Source organism: Lepisma saccharinum, chromosome 2, assembly GCF_977018435.1.
Source record: "Lepisma saccharinum chromosome 2, izLepSacc3.1, whole genome shotgun sequence".
Classification (NCBI taxonomy): domain Eukaryota; kingdom Metazoa; phylum Arthropoda; class Insecta; order Zygentoma; family Lepismatidae; genus Lepisma; species Lepisma saccharinum.
In genome coordinates, this window is record NC_139230.1 from 170,366,418 (window position 1) to 170,393,162 (window position 26,745).

General features: G+C 37.5%; 1 protein-coding gene across 1 annotated transcript in view; it reads left to right on the forward strand.

Annotated features, from left to right (window-relative positions):
• The window catches only part of LOC145980587 (uncharacterized), a 42,810-nt gene extending 31,686 nt beyond the window's left edge, over positions 1-11,124 (forward strand). Inside the window, exon 3 of the mRNA XM_083113624.1 lies at positions 10,079-11,124. Coding sequence (XP_082969750.1) covers positions 10,080-10,871 — 792 coding nt within the window. The 5' untranslated portion in view covers position 10,079 and the 3' untranslated portion in view covers positions 10,872-11,124. The remainder of the gene's footprint in view (positions 1-10,078) is intronic.
• The last annotated feature ends 15,621 nt before the right edge of the window (positions 11,125-26,745 follow it).

Consider the following 26,745-nt stretch of genomic DNA (forward strand, 5'->3'; position numbering starts at 1 on the left):
ACACAATACAAAAATGTGCATCCTAATAATCATAATCTTCTGTCAGCTTAGTGAAGGTCATGTGTCATAAAGTTGATCTCTTTTTTTTTAACAGAAGTTTTTTCTTCATTTCGCATTATAGTGCTAACTAACTAACTCTCTAGTCTTCTTAAACCCAAAGGTTTATGGCTGCAGCAAAACAAGCCTTCCATCTGTCCTTATCCTGAACAAGATCCATCCAATCTTTTCCATCCTTACAGAATTCATTTAGGTACATTTCAATGTTATCCCTCCATCTTCGTCTTGGCCTTCCTACAGATCTCTTACTATCAGGTTTCCCAACGAGAATCCCGTAAACTCTTCTTTCCTCTCCCATTCGTGCCACATGGCCTGCCAACCTATGTCTTCTTGATTTAATTATTCTACACGTAATACTATCTGAACAGCAAAATTAATTAATGATTCAGAATTGTGTGTCTCACGGCATAGCCTAATACAGGATCGGTTTCGTCTGTAAATAATCTGCAAAGTTCGAGTTTTAACGTTTATTTTGAATAAAATTTCGCATCATTTGGTAACAATGTCTGGTAAGGAAATGCACTTCACAAGTATTGAAATAACCTAAAATGAACGTTAGTGTGTATTCTCATATTTCGTGTTTTCGTCAGAGACAAAGTATGTGTGTCCGTGTCTATTTATTACAATGTCATTAGTGGTATCCCCTGCACTCTCCCTGATTTTATAAAAATGCGTGTAATTTTACATGTGCATGACATTGTCACAGATGTCTGTTATAGATCATCTAATATACTTTAAAATGCAATTAGCCTAAACCATGCGTTAATCCAAGTAGAGATATATGCCTATATTATAGATCTTCACATATTTGAACGGCAGAATACTTAGTCTCATCCATAGGCGGGCACACGAGGGGTCAAGAGGGGGCAGTTGCTCCTCCTAATACTCCCAGTTGGAATTTTAGTGTAGAGGAATCTTTTCACGGATATTAAACAATATTGTGTTCTTTAAAAAGTATTTTCAAGTCGGAGAATATTCCAAGCAACTACAGACGGGAGGAAGGTGTATTATTTCCTATGCAATTGAACTATCCCACTTCATTATCTAGTATCTTTTTGATATTAATTCAGTGATTGATTGATTGATTTGGTGTTTTAAGTCCACTGTATGCATAGTAAGGCTAATTGGGACTGGGCCTACAGTTTTAAGTGGGATCCGAACCACTTGTGCCTCCACCAGGTATCGAACCCGGGACCCCTTGATTACAAGGCGACGACGCTACCACTGCGCCCTTTTTGATATTAACATTCCCACACTATTCGTTAGTTGTGTTACTTCTATGAGTTTGCAGAATAACTTACCAATGCATTGGAAATCAGTAGCGGCGATTGGTTGGGAAAAGTGGGGAGGTTGTCAAGGTCAGTTTACTTTGTCTTTGTAGACAAGGCTTAGCATCAAGATGCCGTAGTGCGGGAGCAAAAGTGTGGGGGGCAACTGCCTCACATGCTCCCCTAATTGCCGCCGCGGTTAAAAATTAATAAATTATGTGTAGTTGTTTTGAATTTGCTGTACGAAACCATATTTACTTGTAAAATAGTATCTGAACCACAGAGGAGGGGGCAAAGGACATTGGTGCCACGAAGTTTGAATTCTTCCAATACACTGATTTTCATTTGTTGTAATTAAAATATTTGAAGAATGTTTACGAGTAAAATCATTTTTTTTCATGATAGAACAATTTTAATGCGCCAATGAATTAATTTTGAACTCAACATGCACTGGATATTCCTCAAACATCTGCTATGAAAAAAAATCCCACAATGCAACGAAGTGTAAACAAAAATAAGATTCACAACACAGCAGCTCGCACATTCACCTCCGAGGAAGTATGATTGCTAACAGTTGTTACGAAAATTTTCAGTTTCCGTCGTTCTTGCTATGATAGCTATTATTACATTATGATACGGTATCTGGGCGTGTTCCTCTTTTTTTGTCAACGTTTCAGTTACTTGAACATCAGGGTCATTAAGCAACGTCTTAGTCGGTATAAGTTGAGGTTGAGGAGGTCACATAAGAAGTAGACTGTTACAACAAATAAAGTTCAGCTTGTTTTCGCAAGCTTGATATAACACAATTCCACAAATAATCTGATTTGGAATAAATATAAAGAAATAGTCATCTTGTAAAACGCAGATAAAACAACATCTGAATAAAATTTCTTCGCACACCAGGTACAAGGTGCTAAGCACAACTTGTAAATCCCCTATTCTCTTTTACAATAGGAGTATTGAAGATGCAAGACATGCAATAGTAGTATAACAAACAAAGGCTGGCAAGAGAGGGTTGGGTCTTTAAAACCTTTTAGTTAATAGTAATATAAACCCTGACAGAATATAGGGTAAACAAAGGTAATTTGGTGGCACAAACTATTGGTGAAAATTCTTCTAACGGATGTCACAGCATAACCTATGCATTAGATGAGATGGCTCGCGGTGCCCATCATGATGATGCATACGAGAAGATAGGCACCGCTCTCTTCCTTTGTTTTCCGTACCTTGGTATTTTCAAAATGTAGACTGTGGAACTGATTTATATTATGTTCTTCTCTCTGTGTCCATTTGATCCTGTCTCCTGTTAATGTTTTCATTTCTTTGTAGCTTTCGCAATTCACATCATTAGGGATTTATTTGATACATTCCATCCTCGGCCTGTCGATGTGGTTTCTGCCTCCTGTTTCTCCTTCAATTACAATTTCATCATTCGCTCATGCCTCGAAATATGGCCTACCATTGTATCTTCTATAAAGGCTCGATTTCCAAATGCTTCTATTGTTTACCTGCACATCCCAGGACAACTTCGTTTGTTAATCTGTTACTCTATTCATTCCTCTGATCTTCAGCATTCTGCGCTTGCACCACGTTTCATAGGCTTCCAACATTTTCCTTTTAGTTTCAGCCACTGCCCATATTTCGCATCCGTATAGCCTGTGCTCAAGACGAGTACTTTTAAGAACCTCTCTTCCTTCTATGTTCCTATAGATTAGTGTAGATTTCTTCTGGCAAAAAAGGAACACCTCTTTTCCTGTGCTATTCTCCTGATATCGCTCCTGCATCTTCCATCACTTGTTATTGTACTCCCAAGATAACAAGCCCTTCCATTCTATTCTTCCTCTATCATTATGTTTGTTCTTAAGGACCAAGATTTCCTACTACCATTGTTCGTTTTACATGTATATTCATTTTATAACCACTCTGGAAGACTTTATCCAATTCTTTTATTCTTTTGTTAAAACCGGCTTCATCCTCAAATATGTAAATCGGAGTATAGGAATTCCTTTTCATTAGACTTTAACATGATATTCTTTTTTCCTTTGCGTCATTCATTGCTGCCTCGAAGTATCAGTGGTGACCGAAAACACCCTTGCCTGTGTTCTTTCTTCAGTGCAACTTCCTTTCCTCATTCATTCACTTTGAACATGGCATTCCGGTTAATTCCTACCTTTTTAATAATTCTGTACATTATGTTCCAATTTACGTTGTCGAACACCTTTTCGCACCACAAACGATCTATGAATATTTCATTTTCTTTCTTCATCCTGGCTTCAATCTGCAGTCATAAGAACTACCTCTAGTGTCCCACTCCCCCTTCACAATCCAGACTGATTCTCTTAATAATATTTATTCTATTTGTTGTTTCCTTTTGCCATTGTATTTTGAAGCGTAGAATGCCAAGACTACGATGAATATCCAAGCATTAAAACATAGCAACTTCGTAAAATTTCATAGGACAGTTCTATTCTGTGAACTTGCAGTAACGGCATTTATCTGTATGAACAAAGCATTGAGTTGGGATATGAAACTTTTATTAGAAGTTCTAAGCTGAGAATATATGAAAAAACATTTCTCGTGGTTTTTAATCATAATGCGAAAGCGGCACTTTTACATACAAATCTTACTATGTGCGCGCCTTTAACATTCCGTCATGAATCACTAAGTGTAGGGTAATTCATAACAGTTGGCAATATAAAGTCACAAAACCCAAAACCATCTATGTTTGGAAAATCGTACCTAACCACTTGGCCAGCAATTCAAGTGGTTATATTATTATTTCCCATAGTCGTCACTTACAGAAGTTGTTGTAGGAATTACATACACTGTTTTACAATCACCCCAGAACTTTTAACAGCAATATAATTACTGTATAATTATTTTGATCACTCTCACTGCATTATATTCCATATCAATTGGATTATATTAAACATAGTTTAGTTAAACCAGTTACGTTCTATATTCCCTCAGTGAACTGACATCATTTTTATTTTGCAACGGAGAATGTGATGTATGGTATGTAGGGGCAGGACAATTCATTGTCCTCTAGTTTTTTATCAAAGCGTTAGTATGCGTTCCTATGTTGACGTTGTCCAAAAAGCGTTGGATGTATTAAGAAAGATCAGCATTTTCTGTTGTTGTAATGTTGATATTTAGCACCATGTGATAACGTCTGAAGGCAATGCAGCATACTATGAATCCAAAAATTCTTTCTAGGATTTTCCGATAAAGAAAACTAAATTGCAAGTAGTCTCTTCTTAATACTTGAGAGAAAATATTTCTACCAGTAGCTAATGTTAAAATATTTTTATTACAACGTATCATTGTAAAATTACTCTTTTTCGTAGTTGCTATTATCCTCAACATTAGCACTTCTGCACATGGCTTGTACGAGTACATACCAACAAAAAGCAATCAAAATGGCACATTCTGAGTAAAAATGTTATTCCAAACGTTTGAATATTCATTCGTAAGTGTGCGAGGGTCAAGCGTAGAAACGTTCGTCGAAGTGAAGCATTAATTTCTTATAAAAATAAAATAAACCTTCATCATATCGGCCAACGGCAGTAAAGCCATGTCATACAACTTTTTGTTGAATATTCATGATAAGTGTCATGAGTGTCATCAGCACATTTCCCTAGATATCTGTGCCACATTTTCTTAAAAGACTTGTCTGTTATTCATTTATATACTGTTATGAGATTTCCGTAAAAGAAAGTAGAATATCTAGCCAACTTAGCCAGCTGCAACATTCCATCACTTTCGGGCTGAATTTTAAAATCTATCTAACTTCGTAAATTTTCTTCGTCAGTTTCATCGTCTCCTTACTCAGTTTGCAAAACGTACAAAACATGAGTTAATTATGTTTACCTGACACGTCAAATATAATCAAACCGACTCACTGTAGAAACTGACTCAACTTATCTTAAAGTTTTTGAGCTATTTACAAGACAGCTATTCATGTTTCTAACACACGACAACAAACTTACAATATTAAGTCGGATAATTGCAATAAAATAAAAAATTATACATCTCAAAAACTCACAAAAGTATCTCCATTCTCAATATTGGAGTAGCCGCCTTGGAAGCAGAGTGCGTTGAGTGGTCGACTCACGATCTTTCACCCGAAGGTTGCGGTGAGAGTCTCGGCCTGAGCATAAGTGTTTCTTTATGAAAGTTGCTTCTTCAAATATCTCTAATCAACATTCATCGTCGTAGAAACCAATCAGCCCTGTCGTTCCACAGGGAACCGTCCTCGATCCACTCCTCATACATTAATGACATTCCTGACGTACTCACACATTGTAAATATTACATTTATAAAGACGATATTCAGTTGCATTTGCTCTTTTATACCAACAATATTGGAAAATCCATTCTCAACTTAAATTATGATCCAAATAAAAGTCAACTAACCGCAAGCTTGAATTAGTCCATTGAAAACTGTTATGTTATGTTATGTGTGTATAATCACAAGTTCCCCAAAATGCTTTCTGTGTTTGAATTTTCGCCCCTCCCTGCCATAAAGATGTTAGGGAAAGACATACAATTAACCAAAACAGTAAAAACACTGATCGTAATATTTAATCGACAACTTTCTTGGCCAAAACTAATATATTCAGCGAATAAAAGATCTTTCAGAGCATTACACGTGCTTGTCCGGTAAAACAGTTCTTACCTGTTAGTATGGAAATCAACTTCTACAGATGCTTGTTTGTCCACACTTGGATTACAGCGATTTTCACTACTCCAACTTATAAGGTATTATGCCCAACGAGTCAAAAACTCGTGTGTCCGCTTTATTTACTGTGAACTTGATTGGCTCAATTATTATTTGTTATTTAGCGTCAATTTTCTGCCACTTTTGGCTAATCACGACGATGAGGATGAATGATGATGTGCTGAAAGTGATGAAGGAACACTTACGAAGAACACCCATGCCCAGATCGTTTCGAACCCGGGACCCTTGGGGTCATAGCGCGCTGTGCTAACAACTCCGCCACGGAGGTCGGCAGCTAAAACTATATAACATTATGCTACTCTTAAGACAATTACATTAAAAGAACCTGTTTATCTCTGACGCAGATTCTCGGTCATTTCTGATCCCCACAGCCAGGACACCAGATGCTTCTTTCACTTCAAAACTCTGTTCTTGTTTTTTTTAATCTTTCACTGTCTCCCCTTCCCATCTATAGGACACATTGCTCTTCTAAATACTGGCAATATATGTTTTTAAGACGCAAGTGAAACATTTTTACTAGGTACAGACAGCTAATATTTTAGTTCAGGTGAACTCCTGGCACAACTTTAATATGCTTAATGGTAGAACAACATTGAAACCCATTACTTAATATAATTTTCAAATTTGGAAATGATTGTCAGAATTTTATGTCATTGTAAGCTATACTCTTATTCTTGCATGTAGCCCTTTTTTCCTAACGTAAGGGCCAATTATATGTAGTTTTCTCAATTTCATGTACAAAGCATAGATGTAAATATGTCTAATTGAAAACAAAAAGCCTTACAGCTTTGATGTCGCCGTGAAAAACAAGGCGAAATAAGTATGAAAATCGGGAGTAATGGATTAGATGGTTGGCTCTATATATTCCTTTATCCAAGACGCTTATAGCCGTAAATCAAAGCCTGAATAGCCTATTAGATTTTTATCCAAAGTCACAGAATTTAAAGTTGGTAACCGAATTCTAGGCTCTTTTGAAATTTGATGGGACAGAATTATCAGATCAAGAAATCACAAATTTCTAATACATATTATGTAAATTATCTCAATACATCCCTATCTCATTTCAACAAAATCTTCAAATAAATATAATTGGCAAAAAACCCATTGACATAGTTTTTGCCATGGCCAAAGTGAACGAGTGTGATTTTCAACATGTTCTGCACTCACCTTTCTCAGCTGATATGGATCCTTTGGATTATTAGCTCTTTCCTAAAATCTAGTTCGATCATGGTTTTCCACAGATAATGGCTTCATGGAAGCTGGACCTCTATTACACCTGCAAGAGGAAACGTTATATTTAGAATCTAGAAAAGTCAACTGATGGGAATGTGGTTTATGGTGTATGAAGGATACATGTCATGTTTCAACCCCTATCGCCCATTCATGGAAAGTCTCCTAACTTGTTTTCCCTCGCATTTTCACCGTCTTTAAAGAGTTTTCCAAAAGCAAGGACCAACTAAGCTAACCAGTACCACAACGTAGTAAATAGGTTTAGGGTAGTTTGAATTCGATTGGAGAGGGATATATTGTGAACAAATAGAACTACTTCTGTTCACCACAATGAAATAGATTCTATCAACGTCAGTCTCTTGTTTTTGTCAAATTATTTGAAGGAGTACAATGGCTACAATTCAGATCGAATGGTTCAAGGGCTATTGTATTCTCTTCCTACGCCACTGCATGAGTCAACCACACAACGCATTCGACCACCGAGTTCATATAAAACCACACATAATGAAAACAAAATGTGCTGTGAGGTCCAAACACGAATCGTTATTATTCAGATCACCTATCGGAACTCCAATTTAAAATACGTAGAAACAAACAAATGCACTGGAGGACAGCAATGTTAGTGCAATTTCATTGCAAATGCTTGTATATCTTTCTGATTGTTTTAAAATCAGGAAGAGAATGCATCGTGGTTCCCGGAAGGGCATTCAATTGGACTTCCAGGAAACAGCTCATAGATTGTTAGTTCGATGCGGGAGGTCTTTTTGGCTTTGTGATTCCGATTATACATTGATTTGATTGATTGGTTTGATATATTTTACTTCGTTTTTCTACCACCTTTTTTCTTTGCTAATCGCGAAGATGAGGATGAATGGTGGGAAGATGAGATTGATGAAGGGAAAATCAGAAACGCATGTGAATGGCACAACACAAGCTCCACAGAGGATTGTACTGGCTGTGATTCCAGACGCCAGAACCTAGCTAGTCTGCAAATGCAGTCCAGGTACATACACTACATGGGACGTTTACATTTGGGTGTTTTGTGAAAGGGTTACCCCTTTTACAGCTCGGAATAAATAGAAGTAGTGGAAGTTTATTCTAAAATAACAACGTATAAAGATATTCTGCATCCTATATTGTTTTAAGGAATGCTAACTAATTAATGCTGCTGAAGAAGATATGTAAAATGTGACCAATTAGCATCTTCTATGGAATCTCTCGATAAGTCCAAGTGCAGGATGAAATTTTCTTGCAAAATATTTTTTCCCGCGGTTTAGATGACGTGTTAGTAGTAGTTTGTCGTCACATAACACTATTTCTCACTGCTGGGTGAATCGTTGCAATAAAATCGCCAGGTCGAGATCATAATTTGTAGTGATTTTTAACAATCAGCAGACTTCTAGAATTTACTGCTAGCACATAGTTTCGTAGTTTCCCAGAGGTGGGGGGGCGCCTTCCCGATGGCGTAATGGTAGCGCCGTCATCTTGTAATCAAGGGGTCCCGGGTTCGATACCCGGTGGAGTCACATAGTGGTTCGGATCCCACTTTAAACTGTAGGTCCAGTCCCGATTAGCCTTACTGTGCATAAAGTGGACTTAAAACACCAACTCAATCAATTTCCCAGATCTGGGGGAGGGGCTGCATCGACAAGAATATTTTGCGTTGTATAATATTCTTAAATTTTGTACACGAGATCCTCTTTTCTTAATGTATTGTAATACTTCACAGAAGTTTTAATATTTCTCAATAGTAATGTTTGCATAATATCTCGGGTGTCTGGGAAAAAGCACTAGTCAAAAATGCTATTTTACAACAAACAATTTTTTTATGTTAATACTTATAATAGCAAACATTACAGACATAATATACATGTATGATCATCACTGTTTAGAATCTTTACACACACCCAATTTAAAATTATATTGATAATATTTGATTTAATTGATTCAGTGTGACTTGGATGAAAGCAACAGAAAATCTCAGTTTGTGACTTTTGTGGCTCTCCCCGAACACACTAGATATGATTTCAATAAGATATTATCACCAACTTTATAGAAACATATAATTTATATATCAGAAAATATACCACGAATACTCCCAGGAAGGTTGGGAAAATCCCGTAACCTACAAGAGAAATACATTTTTTTTCGAATTTATCTTTTTACCTTTTGGGGAATTTTCTCCTTGAAAATATGGAGCACATCATTAAGAACAATTTCAAATTTTGCCAGCAAGTAAGTGTCAACATAAATCACTTTCCAAGGAAGTAGTAGCATCCGTGAGTTGAAGGAGTAACCTTTTGAGGGGTATAGGGATAGAGTCGGATGTTCCAATATCAAAATGAGAGGATTACTTTTTTTAAATATTGAATGTGTTTAATTTGCTGGTGGTCTTTCAAATGAGTATCAAAATTTAACAGTAACTTGAGACACTAGTTTTATCTCATGTTGACAGTACTTTTCCTTTAGCTTCTTTTTGTGATCACATCGCGATCTTTTTGGTAGCTCGTGATTTACCTGTTTTCATTACAGACGCACACACACACTTATTGATTAGTTATTCCAATTTGTAATCAGAATGTATTATTTTTAACTTGTACATACATAATATGCAGAATGTGTTGAAGTCGCATCAATGTTTCATGCCTTATTTACATATATTCTAACATTTGCTAACTTATTGTGTATGAGACTTGTACTCACTGAATAAACCTTTAGGTATGATTGTCAACCTAGTTATCTTGATTTCAAATTAATTTTTTACTGGTTTCTTTTGTTTCAGGATGGATTGTATGAGTTGTAGAGTGGTAGCACTAGCAAGCCTTCTCCTGGCAGTGGCTGCGAATAAAGAACAGCAAAACCTGTCCTTTTCGATACCTGTTCAATATTCTCTTCTCTCTGCCCAGCATGGCTCTCCTTCCTATGAAACGGTAGGCTCATCATATCAGGTCGCAGCCCAGAATCCTGCATACCAGGCGGTGGACAATGCATTGGATACCAATCAGCAAGCTGCTCATCGTTATGCTGGAACAAACGTGGACTGGAGCAAATATGCTTCATCGTTGCCTCAGTACTCGCCAGTGGGAGCGTTGTATCAATCTGCCTCTGCAAATGCCTATCCCCAAAACACCGGAGGATCGTTCCATCCGTCCACCTATTACGGAACGTTACCTCCCAGTTACCAATCCACATATTACCAAGTACCATCGTATCGTCGCAATGCCGTACCGTCGTATCATCGCAATTCTCATTATCCAGCTCGTTACCAAACGACGCCTCCCACGTCAACCCCTTCGATTCTGGACACCCTCGACTTCTTGGATTATAAGTCACCAATGAGCAAACAGGATGTGATTGGGCACGACGAATCGGGTGTGAACCCTTCCAACCCACTCTATGCTCTTCTAGTTCCGTTGGTTCTTTTGGGTATCAGCATACCTGCGATTGGTTTCATGTACACATATTTGCATCGTCGGCGAAGAAGCATGGACCGTAGTCTCCAAACTGAAGATTTAGATTACTACTTGGAGTTATTACAGCGTTCTCTTCAGTGCATGGAAAAGAAAAACTGCTGATCAACCAGCGATCTGTGGACTATACACTTGTGTTTACCTAAAAAGACTGTTTGTGGGTACATAATTACGAGTTTATGGAAATGAGCATGCATATTTGCACTCTAGACACTTTATATTTCACTATTTTGTGCAAACTTGTAAGTTGAGAAGCACTGAAGCATTGTACTCATTCTGTGCTGCTACACATTATTTTCGGAAATGTACATACATATTTATTAATAATTTATCAAGTTTTAAAATAAAAAGTTGTCCAGAATAATATAAAGATAGTATATCTACTTCACTTAACTCACTTACTCAACACTTCCATGTATTATGTAATACTTTCCTTGAATGTGCATGACCTAAGTATTAACTTCCCGTGTTGAGTATAGTTTACTAATGATTAATTCTAAGAAATTTATAAGAACATTATGTCCATGAGAAACATTACCAGTTAACAATGCATTTATCAAGGTGATTCAAGTTTCTTTCTAAATGTGATAAGGTAAGTATCGTATATTGTATTTGCACGTAAGAAAAACCATCCATCTATAGTTTGAGGGACTTCAAAGTTACACAGAAGCTCACGAACATTAAATATTTTAAGAGATTTTGAGGATGTCCAAAATATTATTTTCCATCATAATATAAGAATTAGCATTCATGATGAAGACATATGACAGAACTATAACGGTAAAAATTGGGATCTCATGTATAGGACTGCCGCTCCACAACAAATTGATTTTTCGGTCCTGTTCTTCCATTTCTGATGCCCTTGGTAGTAAAACGCATACAATATGTTACAGATATAATCAACAAGTACATAATATAAATTGTTTCCTAAAATTTCAGTTTCTTAACAGTTACATTGATAAAACTTGAATTTTTCGATGTTCGCAGAAGGTATTGATTTCGTGTCACTACTACAATGTAAACCAAAATATCTGAAGTAAGAAGAATTAAAATGAATGAATGAATTCAATAATGTTAATATTACTGCGTTTACGATATATTTACCATGTGTTTAGATAATTGCTGTGAAGAGTTGCTATGGGAAACTAAATGAACAGCAAAGAAAATGCACAACGTAACATTTGAAAATTGTAACACTTCATTAATTGGACGAGGATCACTCGACTTCTTTTCAAGTGAGTTATACTGGTGAGGTAGCGGAAAGGAGATGCTTACAAAACCACGTTTTTGAAGCGAAGGACGGAGAATGTGATGGAATTTTTGATCCCTGAGAGCGTTTTCTTTGGCTAAGTGGGAAACATGGTCTTGCCTCGCTCCTGAAGAATACAGACACGACACAAGAGAAAAAAAGACAAAGGCGAGACGGACACTGGAGGCAAATAGGATTAAGCTTGGAGACATAAAGAGTTACGTAAGAAGCATCCCAAGATTTTCTTATGGCAGAGACAATGCGGTTGTCTTGGAGATGTCGAGACACCTTGAGAAGGCGTCAATGCACTTTCGGTGCTCCCATGGTGATCGGTCGCTGGCAGATAAAGCCCAGGATGGCTAACGTCAAACAGCACGATGGGCGATATCTCATAATCCGCCTTCTTTTAAAACACCTTTCCTGGATTGTCTTCCAATAAAATAACTTTTATAACGTTCAAATCAATAGAACAGTAAAAGATTCCACGGCAGTTACATTATGTTTCCTGCTCAATATCTCTCGCAGCATGCCATTTTTCAACAGCATTCCACCATTATTTTTTCTCCTATTTTATGAACTCTTCCATGTCTGAACGAAAATACTGACTTTATTGTATACAAAGAATCTAGACCACGTATGCCCAGTTTAGACACATTATTTACTCCCCGCGAGCAAAATATTTTATATTTGGTCTGATCTTCAATATAAATATTTTTTACGTGCAGGGCTCAAAGAAAAGTATGACTGTAACAAAACTCGAAAAATTTCATCAAAGATCAAAGATGATAGATGTTTTTATCCGCCTTGTCGGCAAGGAAGGCTGCCGATTAAAGAAAATATATATATATTTTTTTATTTGATTTAGTTTATTTTACTTCGCGTTTTGTGCCTCTTGGCTAATTTGCGAAGATGGGGATGAGTGATGAAATGTTGAAATTGATGAAAGGACATTCACAAACAACCAAGCCCGACCGGGATTCGAACCCGGGACCCTTGGCGTCGCAGCGCGATTAGTGTTGCCCACGAGACGAGACTTTGGCCTGTCTCGTCTCGTGGAAATGCTGTGAAATGCTGTCTCGTCTCGAAAATATTCGTTTGTCAAAGGGACACATGATCAATCTCGTCTCGTCTCGAATTTTTAAAAGCCTGTCCCGTCTCGTCCCGTGGGCAACACTAAGCGCGATGTGCTAACCACTCGGCCACAGGCTCGGGCGGAGAAAATATATCTGAATTTCTTTCTGAGCATTTAAAATATTCAAATAGGATAGCCCGGGGCTATTTCAACCAAGGGGCTATTCCGATCGATGAAAGAATATTCGATCCTACCGCATTGTTAATGTTCGGGTTGGCGAACTGCATGCCATGAGAGGAGAAGGAGAACCTACACGGTTGAGACGCGCACGACACTGATGCTGTTTGTAAATTGATGTGCCTGTAAAAAATTGGTTTTGAAAACCAGGTATGTACAGTCTTAGAAAAAAATACCTGGGCCACGGGACGTAGAATTTCGTAACGTCTTAAGCCTGTTGTTTATGCAACCCAAATAACAAAATATTCGCTTAAGTTTGCCTGGTGATTCTGAGTTCTCGGGAAGGCTTGAGCTTTGATAGCATGAGTCACATGACTCGTGCCCCAGCCACAACAAACAGCTGGGTGCTACGATGCCTCCAGAAGAAAATTTCAGGAACTGGTTTCTTGACGAAGCTACTCGTAAGGAAATACTATTCTTTCAAGTGATATTAGAGTCATTGTCAAGAAGGTTCGCTGAAATGATGGTTCTCATCACAGACCACATGCCACACGTTAATTGTTTAAGTCCAGTTCATGCACTGGACCTACAGATTAAAATGGGATCCGAACCAAATCCTCTCTATTTGGTATTGAATTCGGAAGCCTTTCATTACATGGCGAAGACGTTACCACTACGACATCAGAGAGGCAATGGAACCCCTTGAGAAAGAGATAAGCGAAAATTGCTACGTGACAAACCATATTTTCCCGTAAATTTTAAAAATAAGACAATATTTTGTACTGACAGTTTCGAACCGTGGGAGAGGCATATATTTTTTTGTACCATCGTCCATTTCACGAGTTTATAATTCTTCCTCACCGACACGAGTAACGCGAGTGGTAGAAGAAAAGCGAAGTAAAATAACTGAAATAGAAATAAAAGGAAAAAGCGAAATAAATTTTATTCATAATATTCTGCAGTCACTTGAGTTGTATTCACGGGATGCTATCTTTAAAGAAAGCCGTGGTCTCTTCCTTGTCTTTTTCGCTTCCTTTGTGCTCTTGCTTCCCCCGTCACGATTGGTCTAAAACTAATTAATGCGACGTTAATTAAACAATCCAAACAACGAAACAATGCACAATCAACTGCACAAAACAACATTCCAAATGTTTTCGAATCGGAAAACAATTGAGATGCTGTAAAATGACTTAAGATGCAGTAATAAAGTGGGAATTCGGTACCGTATAGAATTAAATCGGTAGAGATCATCGATTTGATTGGATGTTTGTTATTTAGATTTGCTATTCTTTCACTTTTGGCAAATAGCGACGATGAAGATGAGTGATGCTGTGATGAAATTGATGAAGGGACATTTACCAAGGACACCCACGCCCAAGTCGAAATTCTAACCAGGGACCCATGGCATCGTAGCGCGCTGTGCTAACCACTCCTCCATGGAGTGGACATTATAGCATATTTTGTGTGCTCAATTGGGATCAATCAATGGAATGAATAGGCATATTATATGATTAATAAATTCATATCATAATACCACGTCATATTATTCGGCACGAAGTAACATCAGAGACATTCAATCTTGCATTTTTGCCTTTCAACTAATTCTTTGAATTCAGGTTAATCACAACAATAAGATAAATTATGAAGCAAATGATAGTTATTACGAATTACCTGACAGAAACAACATTAAGCAGGCTCGGTGGTCAAGCTCATTAAGTGATTGACATTCGATATCGTCGCCAAAGTTCCCGGGTTTGAGTACCGTCCTTGTCGGGGGTGTTTGACTATTTCGTCATCAATTTCATGTAATGGTCACTCGTCCTTATCGTCGCGATCATCGAACAGGGAATAAAAATTATAAAAATAAATACGATGGAAGAGTACTTACTTCATCTCTCACGAAATCTCCTACAAAACCGGAATATATAAAATACATGTATATTCATTCACATACATTTTCGATTTCTATATTTAACTAATCGAGACCGAGAACGGGAGAGCAATTTTCAATTCGACAAACCGAGAGACGGAGAAACTGTCAAGTCTCGTTTCTTCTTGGCACCTCCGTAATCGAGTTGTTCTGTTTGTCATTGGCTTTGTATTGGCAATTATTGTCATTATTCTTTCCCTGCAGGTAAACCATAACGATGAATTATGATGAAATGAAGCAGATAAAAGGGCAAGAACAAGACAGTCATGCCTGTTCGGGACTCCAACCCAGAACCTTACGTAACGAGATTTGAAATTCTGGAGAAGGCGTGCGTGTTTCGCTTGGTTTTCTCTTTCCTCTACTTCCCTTATATTATCATACATGTATAATAAAAATGGATCTGATACGATATGTTGCGATTCATAATTGTGCTGGTTAGATGCTACAGATGTGAACTCCAACCTGCAATATATTATTCCCTTTTGTTTCGTATCTGGTTGAACATGAAATTTTCTTACACTGTGACAATTTCTTTCTTAGTTTTGGTTTGGTGCACAGATATGCTAATCTGGACTCGACCTTCAGTTTAAAGTGGGATACTAACCACTATGTGCATCCACCGTGTATCAAACCCGGGATCCACTGATTACAAGGCGACGACGTTATCACTACGCCATCGAGGAGGCCCCATGACAAAATGTTATTCACTCGATCTCTACCATAATTTATTTCAGCATTTACATTTTCGTTTTCTTCTTCTTTTTTCCTTTTGTTAACTACTCTTATACAACTCTTTTTGCGTCTTCGAATTTCTTCTTGTTTCAGGAAAAAATAATACATGCAGGCTGTATAAAAATCGCCCGTTCAAATAGATAAAACGTTCACTCTCGAGAACTAATTTACATGTTTATCACTAACGTAACCATTAGGAAACTATTGAAATGTTAACTGATATAACTGCAGATGAAACAATACTTACAGCCACTAACGAAATATCTATTCTTGTGTAGCCTCACAGACAACAAGTATCTGGTGAGTCATTCACTCTTGCTGACTACGGGCGAAGGTCACTGAACTAAAGGGTGGTGGCAAGCAAGCAGGCTTCTGCTCTACCAAAGACGAGGTCACGTGTTCCAGTTATCAATGGCGTACGAAATAAGGAGGAACACAGCTATCTGACGTATGATTTGGTCCCGTCATTGCACGTAGAACACTTTATCGTCGTGGCCTTGAAGTTCCCTCAGGGCACTCCTACGTAAAGGCTTCTCAGCTAGAAGGATATCTTCCCCATTGAGTGGAGGAAAAGTGGGTGCGTATAGAGGTCCTTCAACTTTCGTATTCTTTTTCATTTCAGAACCCGTGCTGTATCGTCGACTTAATCCAATCTATCCGATGTAGGTTTTAGGTTCTGTTTCTGTTCGGTTATTTCACGTTGTCTTCCTGCTTATGTTATTCGCGACGAAGGTTCTGGATTCGATAATCTGGACAATAACGGGATTGTGTTGGTTGCTTGATTTGGTGTCTTAAGTCCACTTTATGTCCTGTTAGGCTAATCATGAATGGACCTACAGTTTAAAGGGGGATCCGAACCACTATGTTCCTCCACCGAGTATCGAACCCGGGATCCCTTAATTACAAGGCGCCCACGATCCCACTCCGCCATCGGGGATTGTGTTCGCAACGAATGAATCAAATTTGAGTGATATGATATGCAACCATTGGAAGACTATTGAAAGAAAAGCAATGGGAACCTGCCAGTTTTTCTACTGCAGACAGGAAACCATAAACATGGAAGAGAAGCTTATATTCTATGAAACCTGACGCTATGTGCTCGAATACTGGCTAAATATAATCCATAGAGGCATAGCAACGTTAAACAACCTCTTATATGATACATATAGGTTTAAAAAGGTCGAAATACAAAGATTGTGTGCGCCTCACTGATGGCGTAGTGGTAAGGCCTTGTAATCAAGGGGTCTCGGGTACGATACCAGGTGATCGCACATAGTGGTTCGGATCCCACTTTAAACTGTATGCATTTCAGATTAGTCTATCTGTGCCGATGACTCAGTCGGTAACGCGTCTGACTACCATGCTATAGGCCCCGGGTTCGATCCCCGGCCGGTTCAAGCCCGGGAACTTTTCTAACGTTGGATGCGACCCCGGCGCCCACCCAGCGTCGAATGACATGGGTACCTGGGGGAAACCCTGGGGGTAAAGGCGGTCAGGGGCGTGATGCTGATCAAATCACCCACACTCACGAACGAATCAAGAAAGTGTGGGGCGGCGTGATGCTGATCACATCACCCACACTCACGAACGAATCAAGAAAGTGTGGGGCGGCGTGATGCTGATCACATCACCCCCACTCACGAACGAATCAAGAAAGTGTGGGGCGTTACCCCCACACCCCCTATACGACTTCATGGCGTAGCGCTAAGCACAGGTGAGAACTTTACCTTTTTTTTTTTTTGCATAAAGTGGACTTACAACAAAATTTAAACTTGCGATAAAGATTATGATAAGGTATTAAAGAATTGGGTCTAACACATTTTTTTATTGTTTACCAATGAAATTGTTAACTAATATTCTTAATTTCAGTTTCAAGATGAAATCGGCTACGAAATAAAAAGAGTGGGTTCATATTTCTGTTACGAAATTCCACTTTTGTAGTAGACCTGTGCCACACTAAGATGTGACATAATAAACAAATCTGAGACACTTTCAAAGTATTAAATTGCTATCTACGTATTTGGGAACAATCTTTCAATATAATACTTTTTTTGGACGCTCAAATCATAGTATTTAATTCCTGTTTTAGCAGCTTTAAGAAACCTGATTTTGGGGGGGGGGTTACAAATGCCCTTTCTGCTCCCATCAAGTTACGCCTATGACAAACAGGAATTCAAAGTAAAAGACTGTCCCGACTAAATAGGGAGACACGTCTGATAGATTTGCAATTGGGAAAATCATAATTAAGCGTGTAGTTGAAAACAACCTATTTTCATATATTGCATGCAGCTCTACTTTTTCTGCAATGTGGATCAAGAACTGGGGACGTGGAGAAGCACAACACTCCACGTAACCAATAGTCACGTGACCCTCTTTGCTTTCCTGCCATGTTGACCTTCGCGTGGAACACATTTCTCGGTGTTAAGACAGGCAAAATCACCCGATCATCGAAGGGTGCAATATGTGTTGCCTACCCTCCTGCATTACTTGCTCCTATTAAAGCCTTATGGGGAAGAACTTTTTTCCATGACTGTACTCTGCATGTGCATTTTCGCATAGTTAAACACATATGCTTTAGACCAGCTACATTATTAATAGTAAGTGAGTAAACTATATATGTAACAATAGGGTAGGTATATTAGTTGTTAGTCATACACGTTCGTGTTGCCAAAGTTGTATAGCGCAGTGTAGCCAACCAATGAAAGAAATATCGGCTTTTGGGGCTTTTACGATCATTTTTTCTGGGGCTATATCGATCAGCAGATTTTGTGATACTCCACTCCAAAAATTAATTACGATAACTTTTGTTGGTAAGAAACATTTCATTTGTAGAAAATGTATTTAGGCATGTGATTTTGCAAGTGATCAGAATAGCCCAGTCAATGATCAGAATTACCCCGTAGTTTTGGAAAATCTTGCAATGTGTAGTGTTTCAGTCTTTCCATTTTTACAACTATCAGAAATATAAACATATAATTTTAAATTGTGCACTTTTGTAGCCAAAAGAATGGTGTTTCAGAATAAATTAACAGTTTTGGGAGGAAAAGTTTTTTTCAATTTTTTATATACTGTTCAATATGAAATGATCGATATAGCCCCGGGCTACCCTAATACATTTTCATGCCTTATTGTATTCACTAAAATTTTACAAATAAAATCTTCAGTATTTAAACTCCAGCAACCAAATATCCCTGATCAAAGTATGGAATTTAACACTCATGTGCATTTATTCAAACAAGTATGACATACGAAGACTTGTCATTTTTTTTCATTTCTTTTCACTATTAGAAACCCATAGAAAAGAACAAATACAACATTTACCAAACTCTGACTACGAAAATTGTTTATTAAACGTACACTAAGTAAAGAGCAAAAGTTACATTCGACTGATTGATTGATTTGGTGTTTTTGGTCCACTTTATGCACAGTAAGGCTAATCGGGACTGGACCTACAGTTTAAAGTGGGATCCGAACCACTATGTGTCTCCACCAGGTATCGAAAGTCACATTCGAAAACAGTTTACCGGTATCAAGAAAAGGGTGCTCGATAAGTTGTTTCAAATTAAGAGGCCTTTCTAAAGAGACACCACTCGATCCCATTCCGATGTTAAATAAAAATACCACCCACCATAGCCGTAGCAAGTCTACCAAACGTATATGCTCAATCACTTGCGTTGATATGCAGTGACGTTGATAGTTCGTACATTATATACATATACATATTGTTGATCTAAAAATTTTAATCGGTTAACCGAATGCATTTAATCGACTCATTAATCGAATTTTAATCAATTTTAACGTATTTATAACTTGCAACAAAACCAACTAATATTACTTATTGTATTAATATATATATATATATATATATATATATATATATGATACAATGTAGTATTTAAAAACAACAATTCCATACACTAACAAAAACTACACACATATTTTCATTTATGTATATCACAACTAAATATCAAGTAACAATTGGCACTGATGAATTTGAGTCTGAGTTTTTGTATTTAGTCCACTTTATGCACAGATAGGAAAATCAGGACTGGGCCTACAGATTAAAGTAGGATCCGAACCACTATGTACCTCCACCGTGTATCGAACTCGATACCCCTTGATTTTAAGGCCATCGGCGAGGAACCAAGTACTGATCATCACTCATACCTTGTACCGACTATCTCTGGAGCAAGCAAACGAAAACAAATCTATGAGCAATTAGTGACGCGAGACAGCTCTGCCAATGAGCACGTGAGAGGGAATGGGATTGCGCGGAGGAGGGATGTGACTGCAGCTGCCAGCCTTCGCAGCAGCGTGCACTGCTTCGCTCTACCCACTCGCTTTCCCCCTCTTCTCTACCGCTATGCGCGCCTTGATCCAGAGATATCCGGAACAGAGTATAGTTCACGCTAATGTCCGGCCATTCATAGCCGAAGATAGATTTGATTGAGTGAATTGGTTTATTTACTTTTCTTTTCTTCCACTTTTGGCTAATCGCAAAGATCAGGATGAGTAATAATATGATGAAATTGAAGGAACAATCACAAAGAACATCCATGCCCAGACCGGGATTCTAACCCGGATCCACTGGCGTGAAATCCCTCCCCATCCCACTGTAGGATCCTCCGGACAGCAAGGGTAGACAACACACAAAATACGCCTTTCCTTTTCCACTTTTGGCTAATCGCGAAAACAATGAGTGATGATTAGATAAAATTTATCAAGGGACACTCACATAGAACACCCAAGTCAGGCCGGGATTTGAACCCGGGAATTTCGCACTCGGCCACAGAGCTGGCTAATTTATATCTGATGTGGTCCTCAGTCGGGTGACAGAGTTGCACTCTCCTTGTGCGCAATTTATCAACAATGCTTTTGATTTCACTCAAGCTTCGTGTCATACAATTTCAAATCAAAAAGTCGAAGTCGAAAATACGAATCCGCTATTGTAGGAAGTAGTGCAGGATGTTCCTTGAAGCAATGTTAGATATGTGCTCTACAGCTAATATCACTACATCCATATGATACATTTAATGACATTTATATTTTTGTATTTTGTTTATTTCAAGTCTGTTAAGCCGGCCCCCGTGGCGGAGTGGTTAGCACATCGTGCTACGACGCCAGTGGTCCCGGGTTCGAATCCTGGCCTGGCCTGGTATGGATGTTTATGAGTGTTCATTCATCAATTTCATCATATCATCACTCATCTCCATCTTCGCAAATTAGCCAAAAGTGGCACAAAAAGCGAAGTAAAAAAGAGCAAATCAATCAAGTGTGTTAAATACCACCATCTACGTTAATCTCGACAATAAAAATGAATGAAGAACTTATTTATTTGATGAGGAAAGCACAACCCATTCCTGTCTAATGGCATACGCGTAGTCGTATAGTGACATTAAATTGAAATAATAAGGAAATCAGAAGGCTTTCATCGTGATAGATAGCAAACTGTCACAATCTACCGATACAGGTGGTATGATATGCAGAAACTTCAAAAGTAATCAGAAAATAAATATTGATCTTTCTAACAAGTAATTACAAAACTTGTAGTATGTTTATAGCTTTGAGTGAACCTGTTCTTTCTACATTGTCTGTTATTTTCCTTGATGAATGAAGTGAAACGTTTTTGCCTGTGTTTTGTGTGCACGTCACGTCGAAACTGACCTCTTTCCTTTGTGGTCTACCAGCACTATTTGCGGTCGTGTATCATAACCGGTAAACTTCCGCGTTCGGTTCTTCTCATTGTATCTGTTCACAAAATAAGTTCCATAATTTGGAACTGAAGGTGATAGTGACCTCGCAACCACCACATTACGATCTTCATTTGTTCTGATATTTGATTACATGTATTTTTTAGAAGTTAACCAAGATTTCTGAGCGAATCATCGTTCTAAGTACCGCAAAGTACGCATGGAATCAAATGAGAGTTATATTTCCAAACCAAAATTACTTCGGTTGCGAAATCATTTATGTTTCAAGCCTTCTCTGTCGAAAGAAACAAAATTAGTAATAGCGCTAAAAGAATTAATATAATATTCAAAACTTAAAGAAAACTTTAAATAATTAAAAAATAGTTACATGAGATACGTTAGCGAAATAATTGAACCAGTGAGACCAAGAAGGGAAAGATTCCACTTTTTGAACAAAATGGGCTGAATACTTTGAATACATACTAGAGCTAAAATAAAGGTTTTAAAAACAAACCACTTATGGAATATTGTTACTATGGTTATGATGAATAAGTTTGTAATTGTAAGTTTCTTCATCCGGCTTTTAGTTTTGGTTTCTATGATGCTTTTTTTTATTTCCCGAAAGTAAGGTCGAGTGGAATCTTTCCCTTCTTGGTCTCACCGATTCAATTATGTGTCACTATAGTTTACTTTCTTTGATTGATGTAAGTTTTGGGTGCGTCATCACTTTAGGCTATTTACACCCATATCGATATACGGGATCAAAACACTTCACAACAATACAACTTAGGACACATGTTGCATTTTTTAAAAAAAAGATAGGTGTTTTAATTATAGTGAAAGTGCGGCGATATTAAAAATAAAAGTAATGAAAGTTTACAAGGACTACAATTAGAGTACACAAGTCCTCAGCACACACAAGGACAAACCACAGACACACAAAAGCTGTACTTAATTTTTTTTTCTGTATTTTCATATTTGTTAGATTATTTTAAATAAAGTAGTTACATTATGATTTGTTACACACAGGATGCACAACCTAGAAAATTTTTGCAAAACAGATCGTATTATACTTTCAATTAGCTGTATACGAACAAAACTATAGACGTACTAGTTAATTCTGTATCACATACCTAAGAATGGAAAATGACAAAATAAACTACTTTCTATGATCTGCGTCTTACTACTAACTATCTTACTATTATTTTATTGTTCAAACACTGAACAAATATAATTATGAATACTGTTAACAAGACAAGAACCCGCTTTTCTGCTCAGGGATTGTGATGTTTTTCTCTCCTTTTGTTCCTCTTAATCTTAACAACGGCATAACTGCCAGGACAGGCGAAGAAGGAGGGAAAGAAGGAGTATGTTGGCGAGACAAAAAACAAAATGAAGATGGTTCCACTCTACTAAATATACAGCTGGTTGATTCCGTAGATGGCCTGTAGGAAGTTGAAAACGCTTAAGGGAAGAAGAAGAAGATGCTACCAGATCATTATGGGGGTCGTTTCATTTTTCTTGCAACTACATAAAATTTTCGGCAGCAATATATTCGTTGTAAAATTTCAATCTGCAGGTCTTTGCAATAAAGAAACATGAAAAACGAAACAAATTCTGAAGATATATTTTGATCTCGTTCTAGTCATCTAGCAACCACTACGATGTTGGGTCATACTTTAGTTGTTTAGTTATGTGATGCTTTTTGTTTCATAAGGTTTACATTTGTTTAACGAGAGATTGAAGTATAATGCAGACTTGCGAAGAGGATATAATTTGGGGGTCAGTATCATAGAAGGTCATGGGCTCCAAAAAGCATTCGGAGAACGAACACTTGAACATTCATTAGCCCCTTGTTGTTATTCTTTGAATTTTCAGTGTTGAGTTCAGATAACTGTTATTGTAACAATGCTGTAATGATCCAAGCTGATTTTGAACAGCAACAATTAGCCTACTACTACGGATGAGGCTATATACTGTGTAATAACCCTTGTAAATATGTGGAAGCTCTCTAATATTTTTTGGTTATTACCTTAGTAATTGAATAGGTGAGAGAAAGAAGGTAAAGATTCCACATTTTGGTCAGTTTGAGCTGAGATAGCATTTTTTTTTACTTAAGCTAAGCTTCGTCAACTGGCACAGAGAAAGCAAACATTCTCCCTCTCAGCTCAGCTCAGTAGTCAGTAGGAAATATCATTGAGGGGAAGAGGAAAACATTCCTGGAATGTTTGCCTTTTAGCTCTCAGCACCGAAAAGAAGTAGCCAACATTTGAAGTAAAAAGTGTTGAAAATCAACAAACAATCAACTTTAAGCAATGGTGGCCTACTCTGTTTAAGAAGAGCACTAAATGCTTGCAAAGCAGAGAAGTGTTTCAAATGAACAAGTACAGACATCTCATGTAAAAAGAAAAAAAAAGGAATATGTTACAGCACACAAGTTTATAGACTGCACTAGAAGAAGTATTTAAGCTCTACAAAGATGGTGAGATTGTGATTGCTACTACTAATGTTTATGGTGGGCAAGTTCCAATCAACAGTAATATTTTTTTAAAAAAAAAAAATAAATTGAGGAACTGCCTAAAATTGTGCATTAAGCACCAGACGACTGCAAAGAGTTACTATATAACATCATTTTCTCATGACCTATATCCATGCAGTCTGCATATGATGAACATCCTGATAGTGACTAGCAGTGATGTGGAGAGAATACTTTTCAATTCATTACGTTCATGTTGCAGGATCACCACTATTTGAAGAAAATGTTGTGTTACTTAAATTTTATTATGGATAATTGTTAATGTAAACATTTTTTGGTCAGAACACTTATCTGGCATTCATAGTAATGCTAAATCAAATAATAACTGGGCTGTAATGTTTAAAAACTGCCTTTATTGTTTGCTACGTTCAAGTGAGAACCAAAAGGAAAACATTCCACGATGCTTTTATGACTGTGTCTATTTACATATGAACAATTTACAAAAGGTATTGCTTTAGAATTATTGTCAGAGCTTTGTATTATAATTTCACAATAGAAAGTTTTTTTAAAAAATTAATATAGTATTTTGAGCCCCAGAACTATTTTGTTGATTTCCCCAAAATTGCAGTCTATGGAACCTGTTCCTTCCTTCTCTCACCCATTCAATTATCACTGAACAACCGGTACACAGACAAGTGAGTGGAGTGGTCGATTCAGGATCTCGTCACTAAAGGTTCCAACGTTCTTCTGGTCTATGCATCATTGATTGATTTGGTTTATTTTACTTCCCATTTCTGCCACTTTTGGCTAATTGCAAAAATAAGGATGGGTGATGGCATGATGGAATTGATGAAGGGACGCTCACAAAGAACGCTTATGCCCAGGCCGGAATTCGAACCCTGGATCCCTGGCGTCGTAGCGCGCTGTGCTACAACTGCGCCACGGAGGCCGGTTGGCCTATGCATCAAATCACGATTAGTCTACTCAGGCACAAAAACTACGTGAAACAAGAAAAAATAACAAATACAAATACTAAAAACTGAAACAGTAGGTATACTAATTCTTCTAAAAAGAATGAAAATTTCTGGAAATCATACATGCAAATAGGCTGTTTCGCGTATCATAATAATCTAAATAATCAGTACTGCAAACAAGACCCTAACACGCCTATAGGTGACGAACGTAGTGTTCAGTGGCGTAACTAACGACACACAGCTCCCACGTCACGAGGAGCCCCGTCCGATACCAGAAAAAAATGAAAGTATAAATGGAAATAAAAACAATTTAATCATTTTTTCAAGTATATTTTACAAATTGCTATAAATTTTGAGTAGCTGCTTTTACATGTTCGTGTTACTATTATGAAAAATTACTCTGTAAATATAGCGGTGTATATACATAGAGAAAAATGTTTGTTTGGATAACCAAAATATAGTTTCTCGCAACCAAATTTTTGTTCAAACAGCCGACTAGCAAATGATGGTTCACCAGAACCAAATAATTTTAGTAATTGTCCACATTTGCTTGCAGTTACAAAATATTTAGTCAAAATTAACAAATTTAGTAAAGACTACCAATTCATTTGTTTGCGTTGTGGAAAGGCTTAATCAAGTCAGTTGTTTCTGTGTAAGAATATCAAAATTCTGAAAAATCTTTTAACAGAATTACACAGCTAAATGCACTTGTAATTGCAAAAAAAGCAAACACCATTTCAAAAGAAAAGGTTGGTAGCTTCAAAAGTAAAGGAAGGTGAGTCGACTTTTAAGCTGCAAAGTTTTGATCAGAAGTGTAAAAATGCATTGGAAACAATATAAAATCATCTCAAGAGAACCTTGTCAACCTAACAGACAGCCTTCGAAAGATGAAATTCGTCAATATGTTTAGTTACGTAAGTTTTCTTCATAATTTTATCACAGCTATACTATATATAAGAACCAGAAATTTGTAAGCTGACGAACGTATTGAACAAAATTTAGGTTGTAGAAATATATAGCACTTGGAGAATGGTAACGTCGTCGCCTTGTAATCAAAGGGTCTCGGGTTTGATACCCGTTGCAGGATTTAAACCATAAGTCCAGTCCCAATTAGCCTATCTGTCAATAACGTGCACATAAAAAGTAACCGAACTTCGTGGCGGAGTGGTTATCACACTGCGTTAAGACACCAGACGTCCCGGATTCGATTCTTGGTCTGGGCGTGGGTGTTCTCTTTGTTGAGTGTCTCTTCATCAGCTTCATCATATCATCACTCATCCTCATTAGCCAAAAGTGGCACAAAAGCGAAGTAAAATAATGAAATCAATCAATCAATTAAAACGAAAATTCAAACTTACCTAGGTACAATTTTTTACTATAAATGAAGAAAAATAAAGAGTTTCAAATTGGTCGTGCGTTCTTGTCCCAGTTACAAGAGCTCCTCATGATAGACCTTGCAGTGCCATGACAAGAATTTGCTTCTCCTGACTTGCGACACGTGACACCTGACGCTCACCTTCCTTGTCTCCAAAACGAGTAAACCGGATGGATGTAGGTTGACACCCAAAGCATCCGTAAAAAAGACACACATGAGTGGCAAGGTGCAGGAGTTGAACACAGTTTGTTTCGAAGTGGACCGTTGCTGGAATCACAATATGATATCACGTTTCCATGGTAAA